This window comes from Amaranthus tricolor, chromosome 1 (assembly GCF_026212465.1).
Source record: "Amaranthus tricolor cultivar Red isolate AtriRed21 chromosome 1, ASM2621246v1, whole genome shotgun sequence".
Taxonomy (NCBI): Eukaryota; Viridiplantae; Streptophyta; class Magnoliopsida; order Caryophyllales; family Amaranthaceae; genus Amaranthus; species Amaranthus tricolor.
Genome location: NC_080047.1, coordinates 45160767 through 45173231, shown reverse-complemented (window position 1 = coordinate 45173231; position 12465 = coordinate 45160767). Strand labels below are relative to the sequence as shown.

The 12465-nt window shown below is 36.0% G+C and overlaps 2 protein-coding genes across 2 annotated transcripts; one reads left to right on the top strand and one right to left on the bottom strand.

Annotated features, from left to right (window-relative positions):
- Window positions 1-67: 67 nt before the first annotated feature.
- Window positions 68-8874, bottom strand: LOC130814508 (probable acyl-activating enzyme 16, chloroplastic). The gene is made up of 18 exons (XM_057680602.1): window positions 8378-8874; window positions 6476-6667; window positions 6265-6379; window positions 5570-5657; window positions 5153-5364; window positions 4893-5011; window positions 3636-3785; window positions 3462-3529; window positions 2981-3086; window positions 2494-2652; window positions 2192-2245; window positions 2032-2112; window positions 1793-1930; window positions 1316-1475; window positions 1009-1088; window positions 760-905; window positions 618-675; window positions 68-525 (listed from the first exon to the last, which is right to left on the bottom strand). The coding sequence occupies exons 1-18, from the start codon at window positions 8561-8563 to the stop codon at window positions 415-417; spliced, it is 2223 nt and encodes a 740-aa protein (XP_057536585.1). The 5' UTR covers window positions 8564-8874; the 3' UTR covers window positions 68-414.
- On the top strand, window positions 8658-12127 carry LOC130811404 (uncharacterized). The gene is made up of 8 exons (XM_057677704.1): window positions 8658-8803; window positions 9346-9642; window positions 9770-9898; window positions 9991-10385; window positions 10476-10789; window positions 10842-11129; window positions 11218-11298; window positions 11984-12127. Exons 1-8 carry the CDS (start codon window positions 8658-8660, stop codon window positions 12125-12127), a joined length of 1794 nt encoding a protein of 597 aa, XP_057533687.1.
- The last annotated feature ends 338 nt before the right edge of the window (window positions 12128-12465 follow it).

The window sequence follows — 12465 nt, the reverse complement described above, 5'->3', positions numbered from 1 at the left end:
ACAAGAGTAAGTAAAAGTACATTTAACAACAAATCTCATCCGCCGATCACTAGATGTAACATTGAGATAATGAAATGTTGATTGTTAATACAATAAAGCACGTATGAACAACTTAGTCCGGTCCCTCAATGGCTTTCTATTTTAAGAAAGTTAGGAATACATAAATACGATTTGGTATAATTCTAACTTATTGTACAACAGTATCCCAAAAGTATCCTTTTCAGCATTCTTCATCTTATTCTTCACAAAGTACATTGGTATAATATCTTGTTTTTCTCATTCATTTTTCGAAGGCAACAGTAGAAAGCCTTTTAAGGTTACATACAACCTCGGAATGGACAGAAAGTATTGAAAAGAAACTAATGTAATTGCTGTACGATAAATTGCAGCTAGCAGGTTTTAAAATGTGCCTGGTCAGCTGTTCGGGTATGTTCGCTTGTATAAATTAGCTATTTGATCTTTATATCTATCTGCCACTACATCTCTTTTGATCTTTAAGGTTGGGGTCATAAGACCGCTATCAATCTGCAATACAGCGAAGAAAAATAGGTATCGAACATGATCATATATGTGGAAAAATCACGTCTTTCAGTTTTATGATTGTAAAGATCACATACCGTGAAGGGCTCATCCACAATTAGAATTGGGCCAACTCGAAACGAGCACTCTGAAGTCCTGTTATGGAAGGAAGCTTGATAAGAACAAGATTTAAAAGACAACTTCAAATCACAAGTTTAATACGCAAAAAAAAATCCAGACCATCTTCTCAACTCCTCGTGTACGAGGCTTATCAGTTTATCTTTCCTTAGTTCACTAGCATCAGCATCGATAAAAGACGCTTTTTTTGCGACCCGTAAAGCCTCTTCTTTGTTCGGCACAACAATAGCTCCAAGCCGCCGTTGGTCCTAAGTAGCACATTGTGATCGAACACACCAACGTTAAGGTTTTGGAACACCAATAATAGCGGCAACAAAAGACGAGGACGCAGGAAGTAAAAAATATGCTAACCTGACCAACAACAACAATTTGCTCAATTAGACTACTTCTCATGGCAGCTTCTTCAATCACCGACGGCTCAACATTTTCCCCTAATCAGTGAAGAATTCACAGACAAATAGAAGCTTATAACTAGATCTAGATACACTTGAGCAAATGCAATCAATCTGTACGAGCATTGAAGTGCAAAATGCGAAAATACACCCCATACGGCCATACCAAAACGGTACAAAAACTTGATGCGAAACACTAAATTTGATTATCATAATTTATTTATAAATTAATCACACGAAAGGGAAACGCATTTGATCAGACTTACCTGTCAAAAGAACTATAGTATCTTTGGCTCGTCCATCGAGAACAAGAACACCTCCGCAAAGACGACTTCTCCCTGCTGAATGATAAGGTGCTATCCAGCCTAAATCCCCGGTATTCAGCCAGCCTTCACCGTCCAAAACTTGCCTTGTAGCTGATGGATTCTGCCAAGACATAGAACGAATGAAGATAAACCAAATACTTGAAAATTTAGGGGGCCCCGTGCAAAACTTTAATTTTGCGCCTTATTTATAGTAATTATATATATATATATATATATATATATATATATATATATATATATATATTTATTTATTTATTTATTAATAAACTTAACATATTTCTTTTTTTGATTAATTTTTTCATATACGGGAAAAAAGGGGCCCTGTGAAGTCAATCACCTCGCACACCCTCAAAGACCCCTCTGCGATGAACGCACAATCACGACATTGATACTGTCCGTAACATGCTAATGTAATACCTTGAAATAGCCTTTCATCACTTGAGGTCCTCTTACTTTGACGATGCCTTTTGAACCAGGAGATAAAACGTCATCAGTATCAGCGTCTACGATTTTAATTTCTGTAAGCTTAAGTGGATGACCAGCAGATCCTAAAACCTTCAAGAGCAAAACATATGCAAGAGAATGAATGATAAATATGTATCAAATGTAATGTAGCTATCAAAAGAGAAAGGTAGCCAATGAATTGAGGAACTAACATTATAGGCCGGTCTTCTAACAGCAACAACAGGAGACGACTCGGTCAGACCATACCCATTCTGCACTACTATATCGATTGCCTGCAAATTTACGAGAGCAAGTTTGATGTGCTTGCATAGAACTAAGGATCTACAAAGCTATAATGAGTAAGTATAATACCTCGAAGAATTTGTCAACATACACGGGTAGACTTCCACCTCCACTTATACCTGCCTGTAGAGCTCAATGAACCAGATTATATCAATTTGTTTCAGGGATCCATTTGCAAAGTACAATATTTCTATACCCCAGATGCCATTAAGTGGCTCCCACCTAGGCGGGTTCGAGGGGGTCGGATGTCTGCAACCGTACCCTTGTTAGTGAAAGCAAAGAGATCCTTGGTAGAACACATCATCTGCAATTTCGTATAAATAGCATAACAAATGGACCAACTGAAAAGAAAAATTTAAGAATGGACGCACCTTTGATATCCCAATAGCAGACTGGATTTTACGATACAGCAGCAGCTTGGCTAAAACATGAATCGGCCACAAAACTGATGCAGCTACTCTTGCCCACAACCAATCAACAAATGCAACCAGGAAAGACGGTTCCTGCTGGTTCCTGGTAAGATGTTTTCCCTACATGAAAGGCTCAAATTAAACAATATAATTGGTGTCATATGATCAGACAAAAGCTTAACACCTGATATGGTGAAGCATATTTCTCTAAAAGTTCTAGAACTTCTTCGATCATCCACAAATTAAAATAAAAACACAATCTTTATATTGATGTTTGAACAACTCCAAACTTCTACTTAATCAGGCCTATAAAACACATTTGAATTCGTTGCTAGTGGATAAGGCCCTTGCATATGCTTAAAGAAAATTTTTTTTTATGCAGATATCATTTACGCATAAATAAAATGAAAATTGTATAAGACAGCTAGGATATGCTGAAATAGCAAACCTCGTAAATCCTCTTGAAATCCATGTATATCAAACTAATTTTTAGGAATGCAACTGCAATAGTCTTTCGAACAACAGGGTTTGCAGCAATCTGCTTCTGAATCGCACTACAAGACAAAAGAGTGCAAATATTTTAAGAACAGATACATATAACAAAAGGTGTTCAAAACAGATCCGATGATCCGATATTTACCCGACCTTGGAACCGAACCTGACTTGACCCTACTTCAAAATGAATTTAAAATAATTGAAAAATCAATACAGACACAAAACCCAGACCCAATTTTGAACCGACCCGAAAACCTGACTCGAAATTGACCCGATAACCTGAATGAATACCTCTACATATAATATAAAAGACTACTACAAATATTAATACAAATTCAGTGTGACGTGACAATTCTAATCAAAGCTAAATATTGCCATTCTACAGCTGAAAAAATCAATGGAACATAGTCCATAAAGACAAATAGACAACTAACCTGTAGAGAGTTTCAAATACCAACGGAACGGAAATGAGGTAATCGGGTTGATATTTCTTCAAATCCTCCTGTCATCATAAATTGAATAAAAGGTACTCAATGAGATCTCAATATCTTGATCAGATTATCAGTGTAACATAATAGGTGAAATTTTGATATCGTCCAATTAAATACCTTTAGGTTCTTCACAGTTGTGTACACTTGTTGTATCCCATATGAAAAAATGAAATACTCAGCTGCCCGTTCATAAGCATGCCAGGGTGGCAGCATGCTCAGAAATTTATCACCAGATTTTACAGGTACAACGTCCTTCAAATTCTTGATCTAAATCAACAGGTACAACATACAGCATTTATTAGACAATTGTGAAGATAGTTAAGACAGAGAGATCCTCCTCGTCTAGAAACTGATGAAAAGGGTTTTACAGACATAAATATAAGATTACCGAACCTATTCATTATGAGATTAAGTGCACTAACATAAACATGAGTGGACCATTTCGAATTCATATGCGTAATACATCTTCGTGCAGTTAGGCATTCAAAGAATAAGGAATACACAATCAACCCTGAAACAGTGGAGATTGAAGGCTCGTGCAGAGGCAATACAAGATGCCGACAAAACTTTGTCCACACTGGATAGACGATATATACATATGAACAAGCGGGATATTGGGTATGATGATGATGATGACGAAGACAACGACGACTAGGCACCATCTAAAATCACTTAAAAACGCTTCACGAATTCATAATGATATTGTTCTAATCTATGAACTGTCTCTTGTCATGTGACAACTACAACTGAATTAGTGAGGTCAATCAACCAGCCAGCGGCATTTTCCTAGTGTTATTTCAAATTATGTGCTGTAAAGTATATGAAGACAAACTGGTTTATATTGCATAGAGATTCAAGCGGCCTAAAGAAAACAATTGGTAAAATTTGAAATGTAAAAATTCAACCTATGATAGCAAACTTCAAGCTCTACGATAACCGGATAAGTGTTCACTGTTCCCTCCCAACAATCACCACCCCATAAGCAATAACAAGAGAATCATGGGTGTTGAGGGCTTTCCCTAGGGTGAAAGGGTTCGATTCTCACAGCCATAGTGCAAAAATGCGGTAACGGGGATGATGTGGTTCCAATACCGCCAAATATCGGCCTAATCCATTAATATCAATTGGAATGACTTAAAACACAAGTTTTTTACACCTTTACAATGCGAAAAATACTAGTTCGGTAAATTTGAAAACCTTAACTATACGGTCGATAAGATACAGTACGACCTTGATCTTGCACTATGCCACCAACTACAAGAAGGATCAAGGATTATTTCCTTCTCCCTCTTACTTGTAGAGATTCTCTAGCCTACGTCCGAATCAAAATAAAAATAAAAAAAATAAAAAAGATGAAGAGATTGGGGGACATACCTGGTGCAGAAGATTCTGGTGTGTAAGCATTACTCCCTTTGGGTTTCCCGTGGTACCACTAGTATACATCAATGTGGCAACATCATCAGAGTTTATGGGCTCATAAAGGTACTGTTTCCCTGAAATCAAAGCAAGCATACTAATTGAGCCTAAGATTGTTTACAAATAGCAAACAAGTATCAGAAAGTTCCCTTATTTTTTCCGTTCTGTTCTAATAAGCAACAGTAAATAAAAAAATTCATGAGAGAATCCTGCCTTACTAGCATCATAAGAATCAGCCAGTTTTTTGCGACTTTCTTTTCCCATTGCTATGATCTCGCTGTAGCTGAAAACTGATATTCTATCAGACACTCCTTCCTTCAAGTCTGATTTATCTCCCCAGAGCAATATAATGAATTTAATTGTTGCCTGGGAAATGAACAGGTCCGCCATCCCATTAAACATCTGAGGATTATCTACAAGGAGCGCAACACTGCAGAGAAAGGAGTAGTTTGTCAAGATACAAAACATCTGGGAAATGATAAGGGTATGGTCTGCCGTCTTGCCAACCTTCCTAGACCCTTAGTTCCTTACCATAGCTTCAATGAGCGCGGGATATAATGGGTATTATGATGACAATGATGATGAATTAAGAAACATAATTTCATAGTCTCTTAAAAAAAAATTGTTTCATTAACCTTTCGGAATGATTGTAGATATGCAATAGTTCTTCTTTGGATGACCTTGAGCCCCTAACGACATTGATAGCGCCCATTGCCATAGTACCTATAACATAGAGCGACCCATATATTTGGGTAAGAAAGAAGAAATAATATGACCCAATACCATCAATTTTATTAATCATCATATGAACTGTTTGAAAGAGCGGATACCAAGAGAAATGATGAACTTTCACCATAATCCACGCAGTCTACCAATACAAAAATAAAAAAATTTCTAAAGAGATAAATAAATTCTTAACTCTTACATGCAAGTAAAGTCATCAATATGTATTCAGAAACAAGAACACCATCCAGTAGATGTTTCATAAATACTAACACGCATTTCACAAATCATAAACGAAATGCACGCACTCATCCTTAGAATGATTAACTTGCAAAATTCAGGAAGCTTATTATTCACACGTGCATTCAATCTTCAGTTTCCACAAATTTATTCTGCAGTATAATAATGCTAAAACGTAAAAGATAGACGTAGATGCTGTTCTCGAAAAGGTGGTACTCAGATAACTTGTGAAGTTTTATCCTTCTTTCAGCAAAAAATATGTGCATAAGCAACTAATCATAAACTCGAGATGGTGAAACAAAAAAGAACAAATCACTAGGATGCACCAGAAATTCAAAAGAACGGACGAAGGGTGAATGATGCATACCTTGGTCAGCAATCAACCAACGGCATGAATTATCAGCAAAAAGTGCAACCTTTTCAGCTGGGGTTACTCCGACAACTCTTAAGCCTTCAGAGAAATTCATAATCTGTTGTTCAAGCTGCAATGCGTTCAGATAAATCAATAAAAGAAAACACGCAAAACAACAAGGCCCCAAATATTATAAAGAAACAAAAATTTAGTGTAAGAAATTTACCTCTTTATAAGTGAGCTTTAAGGAAGGTTCATGATATGGGTCTACCAAAGCAGTTTGATCACCATATTTTTCGGCAGCTGTTCTCCAAATGTCGGGAACGGCTGTCCATTCGCTAGAGCCCAACAGCACACAGTTGTATAGTAACTCATGTTCAAGTAAAGGCGAGCACCTCCTTTTCTGCAACGTCTCTATCTGTGACAGAAATTTTTAAAACCAAATGTGTCAGCTACTACCCAAGATGGCGCGGACAAGCTGTCTGCCTCTCTCTGAAGCAGAAAACCACTGATCTTAAATGTCTGCTCAAAGATGGTAAAGTCAGGAGGAAAGTACTTAACCCAGAATTCAGAAAGGTTCAATCAAGCAGAAAATTGAGACAATTAGGATACTCTTACTCGACTGTTCTATAAGAATACTAAATCACATATATATTGATCAAAAACCTTAACTTCTTCAAGGCTGACAGCAGCAATTGCAATTTGCAAGAAAAATGATGATATAAATCCTACAGCCCCGTAAACTACAAAGTACAAACTACTCCATTTTCAGGCAGATAAAGGATGATCTGCATCTGCTAGTCCTTCTAAGATTTTGCAATAGCATTACCCTCTTGAATGAGTAAAAATAGCAATTAAGGAAAATTACTATAATGCTATTGCATTATACCCTCTTGAATGAGTATAGATATTAAATAGGCTATGACTAATTTAAGTTTCTTGGTCGAAAAAAGAACTATTTAACACTTTTAAGATTTATATATTCATCCTATTTGTTTATGGCAATTGAACATAAATAATAAAATTAAATGGTGATACTAATTGCAAAATTTTTGGCTATACGACATTAACTTTGTTTACTTTGACTATGACTTATTGAAACCACTTAATATAATGTCCATATCCGCCACTACCTAAACAAAATTCTAATCTAAACAGACAATTACAAGTTACCAAAAAACTAAAAGAGTTTAGTGACTTAGCCTAATTCTCTTTCAGTTTCTTCCATCATATTCAAACAAAGGCACTACACAACAAACTGCAGAAAGAAAAGCATGTAAAGCTGTAAACTTTTGTGTGTGCCTTAGTCTCAACTCGCAAGGTAGCATGTCATGTTTCGAAAACATATCGCCACATATGAAGCGGATTTGTGTAGCATTCACACTTTTAGTCAAAGGCTCTCGTGTGACAAGGTCTCAACCATACATATGACATGGAACCAGCTCAACCAAAAGCTTAAGCTGATGGTTGAGGCTCCAGGATATTATATACTCTAACACGTCCGCTCACGCGAGAGCCTTTTAGGTTAAAAGTGTGTATGTATGACAAACCCTTCTCATACCTAGTGCTAAATATTTCACTTTTACTCTAACACGTCCGCGCACGCGAGAGCCTTTTAGGCTAAAAGTGTGTATGCAAGACAACCCCTTCTCATACCTAACGCTAAATATTTCACTTTAAATGAGGGGTGGTTGAGATTCAAACTTGTGACCTTTTATCACGCTGGCTCTAATATCATGTCAAGGAGTAAACTCAACCAAAAACTTAAGGTAATGGTTGAGGCTCTAGGATATATTATATGCTCTAACAACATAGCTTAAACTTTTGGTTGACTTGACACTTAGAACCTCATGACCCATCAGATTATTCCTACCAATCAGCAAAAGGATTTGATTAATAAAGTATACAAAATTGAATTACCTAGATAGTGTAATGAAACACCAAATTTCATTAAACCAATCAACTAAAAGGCTCAATAACTGAATATAATTCTCTTTCAACCATTTCCATCAAATTTAGACAAGCACAACGTTAAACTACAAACTTTAACTGCATAAGTGCATATCGTACAATTCAAAGTCAACGAACATAACATATACAAAAAAAAAAACATTAAATTTAAGGTTACCTGAGTAGCCTGACAACAAATACATGAAAGTCTACACTGAAAAGACCCAATTTGTTTCCAATAACGAGGAGCAAAATTAGTGAATACCCATCTTGAATTAGGATGAAATAATTGAAGGGTCAATCTTGAATGATTAAATGAAGTGAAATTCAACCCAGAAGTTAAGGAATAGCTACAAGAAATCATTGGAATTGTAGAAGAAGATTATGATACTGTTGGGATTAACAGAATTTACCAGTATCACTAACTAGGTAACTCCGATTCTCACATAATCATCATAATGGAGACTTCCTTAGAAGTAGACTTTGCATTTTTTATTCATATATTGAAATTTGAAAATTTTAGGAGATTTTTTGTAGCGAAAAATGTTGGTGGTTACATCATTCATAATGACCCCCAGAAGAATTTAGAAGTGCGCTCGTGGCAGTAGGCAAGTTGGGAGGGGTTGGATCATGAACGGTTCGTGCCCATGCCTAATACTACAAGTTTGTCTGACCTGTGCTCAGTTGCTCATTGGCAGTAGTTTTACCATGCGACGGCCGCATGTGTGAACACTAATCAAGAAAATAAATAAATAAATAAATTTTATTAAATAATTTTATAGTTGTCATTTTAAAGCTTAAAATTCACATTTCAGACCATAAATAAAATATATATTTGAAGTTTTTGAGTAATTATTTTAATCCTATGTGAAAAAAGATGAATTTATTCAATATGACTTTTTAAGCTTTAAGCTTTAGAGTACGAATTTTAAGCCTTGAAATAAATGTTTTGATGATTGAAGTAAATAAATAAAAAATAAAATTAAATTTTTGGAGAAGAAAGATTAAGATTTAGAGTATGGTTTTTAAGTCTTGAAATATTCATTTTAAGACTTCAAAGTGAGTGTATTAAGGCTTAAAGTAAGTATGTAAAAAAATTTGTGAGCTAGGCTATACAGTCGCATACAAGCGATGGTCTTGAAATAGTATTTTGTTCGCTAAAGCTTCTCTGGAGGAATGCTTGGATGTTGCTAGTATTATCAGCAGATATGAAAGAGCTTTTGGTCAGCATTTCAATTATAACAAATCAGAGATCTCTTTTAGTAAAGGTGTCCCGGCATCTGTTAGACAAGATATTATTATGCATTTGGGAGTGAAAGAGGTTGATAAGCATTCCAAATATCTGGGCCTCCCCACAATCGTTGGGCGATTGAAGAAAGAAAATTTCTTGATGCTGAAAGATATAGTTAGCAAGAAGCTCCATGCGTGGAAAGGAAAGTTCATGTCTCAACCGGGTAAAGAAGTCCTGCTCAAAGCGGTGATCCAAGCTATCCCTACTTATATGATGAGTATTTTTCGTCTCCCAGATAGCTTAATTACTGACATTCACTCAATCATGGCTCGATTCTAGTGGGGTTCGTTTGGAGATAGAAGGAGTACGCATTGGCACAACTGGTCTAATACGTGCTATCCAAAGGCGAAAGACGACATGGGGTTTTAAGACCTCAATACCTTTAATACGGCGTTGCTTGCTAAACAAGTATGGAGAATTTATACTGATGCTAATCCTCTCCTGGCCAAGCTTCTCAAAGCCCTATATTTCAAGCACATTGATATCCTTAACGCTCATAGGGGTTATGACCCAAGCTACACATGGAGAAGCCTATGGGGGTCAAAATCTTTGTTAACGGAAGGGTTAGCTTGGAGACGTTGTAATGGTGCCTTGATTAATGTGTGGAACGATGTGTGGATTCCAAGAAATGATGGGTATATATCTCCCGTTGCCTGCCCCTCTATCGACTCTTCACTTAGAGTTTGTGATCTCATTAACCTAGGTGACATGTGCTGGAATATTAATGTTCTGAACAACCTTTTTGATCCCGCTATTGTAGCCGCTATTCTATCTATCCCACTTCACTCTGATCCCTCTGTTGACATTCTGTTTTGGTGGCCAAGCTCGGATGGTCAATATCGAGTAAAGTCTGGGTATTATCTTGGTCTTATGGGGAATAATCCAAGCTTGCTTGGTAACGTGGGGAACGATGATCATGTTTTTTAGAGGGCGATTTGAAAACTCAATATTCCTCCTAAGGCCCAACACTATCTCTGGATATTAGGGAAAGGAAGCCTATGTTTTAACTCTCTACGACATCACCGACATTGTGTTGACTCCCTTGAATGCTCCCGTTGTAATGTTGTTGTGGAAGATTTCCATCATGCTCTAGTTGAATGTCCAAAGAATGTCCCCATTTGGTCTAATAATCCTGCTACCTCTCTCATCGCATCTGCTCCCCGTGTCTCCAGCAAGGGGTTTTTGCGTTGGGTTATTGAGCATGCTTTTAAAGAGAAAATGGCGATCATCTGTGCATCTCTATGGGTTGTGTGGCTAGTGAGAAATCGACATTGTCTTGAGAACTCTAATGTGGATCCGGTACAAACTGCCTCTCTTAAGTATGTGAAAGTATGAGTCGTATGCTAAGAAGGTTTATGCAAGCAAATCCCCCGGCATTCCTTCGAGTCCAAAAAGGAACCTCCTTATAGATGGTTGGGTGAAGATTAACTTTTATGCTATGGTCAAGGAAGGTGCATGTAGAGGGTTGGGTGTGGTGCTTCGAAACAGTGAAGGAAGAGTCATTGCTACTGGAACACGCAAAATTGAGAGCTACTGGAACGTGGATACGTGTGAAGCGGCTGCTGCTCAGTTCGGATTACATGTGACCTTTCGTTTAGGTGTTCATTATGCTCATTTAGAAGGTGACTCCATAAATGTGGTATAAGCAATTACTAATTCTCGGATGGGCCTTACACCACTCTTTCTCTTCTATGATGTTTTATCTATTCTCAAGTGTCAATTTCTAGATTTTTTTATGTACTCATGTTCGTAGATCAGGGAACTCCCTAACCCATGAGGTTGCTAAATGGGACACGGGTGTTAACCAGGTAAGAATTTGTGTAGAACCTTTTCCCCAAGGTTTTTATACCTTGGCGGAGCTTGATCTAGTTTAATTGACAGGTGATCTTCAAAAAAAAAAAAAATAAACTTTAACCAAATAGTTTTATTAAGAACTAACTTAATAATTGGTTTAATTAACCATTAACAAAAAGCCAAAGCTAGCATCAATGTGTGAAACAAGCTAGCTAAAACAACAACCAATAATCAAATATTTAAATTTTTTATATCGCTAATGAATGATAATACACTTGTGAGTCACAATGTTTAACATAATAAAACCTAATTTGTCCTAAAGTTATCTTTTAAGTTTTTGCAATAATTTAAATAAAATAAATGCAACAAATTACTCACACTATCTCACGAAATTTTCTATATTTTGTTTTTCAGTCTGTCCCACTAAATTTGCTGAAAATCTATTTTTTGGCTATAACTCACTTTTTTTTGTTAACTTTTATCTACTTGTTAACTTATATTTCATTTCATCTATATATTTCTTCTACCACAGTATATTTTTTTTTTGCTTTTGTTGATTTGTTCACTAATTTTCAAGTGCAAATATAGTGGAAGTTTGGAAGTAGGCAATGGAGAGACAAAAAGATCCAAGTAGTAACAGGGATAAACTGCATATTCACATGATACGTTTACATTCCCAAAGCACATAATCTTTTGAAGGAGCAAGATATTGTTCTTTTATTCACCAAACGTTATTTTCAAGTTCAAGTAGTGCATGCACTTGGTCCAGAAACCTTATTCCCGCCCTTATCATTTCGAATTACGATATCAGAATGTTTTACTCAAATAATAGATGCAAAATGAATTGGACAAAGGAATAATCACTTTGTATATTTTGTTAAGCATACTTTTCTATTGATTTGAGATTGTAATATTACGTAAATTTATATTATAATTTTTTTTGAAAATAATAGTATAATCTCAATGAGACAGAAATAGCTGTATATAAATATAATTCTATAATAATTTATGATTAGTTTGAACTGTTGAAGCATACGAATTTATGAGATAATTAATTATTTGTTAAAAAATTCTATAATCATTTTGGATTATAAATAATGAAATGCAATATGTCATTATTGATCTAAATATGATTATGCTTTCGGTGATCACTCTGATTATCATTAAATATTAGCAAAAGT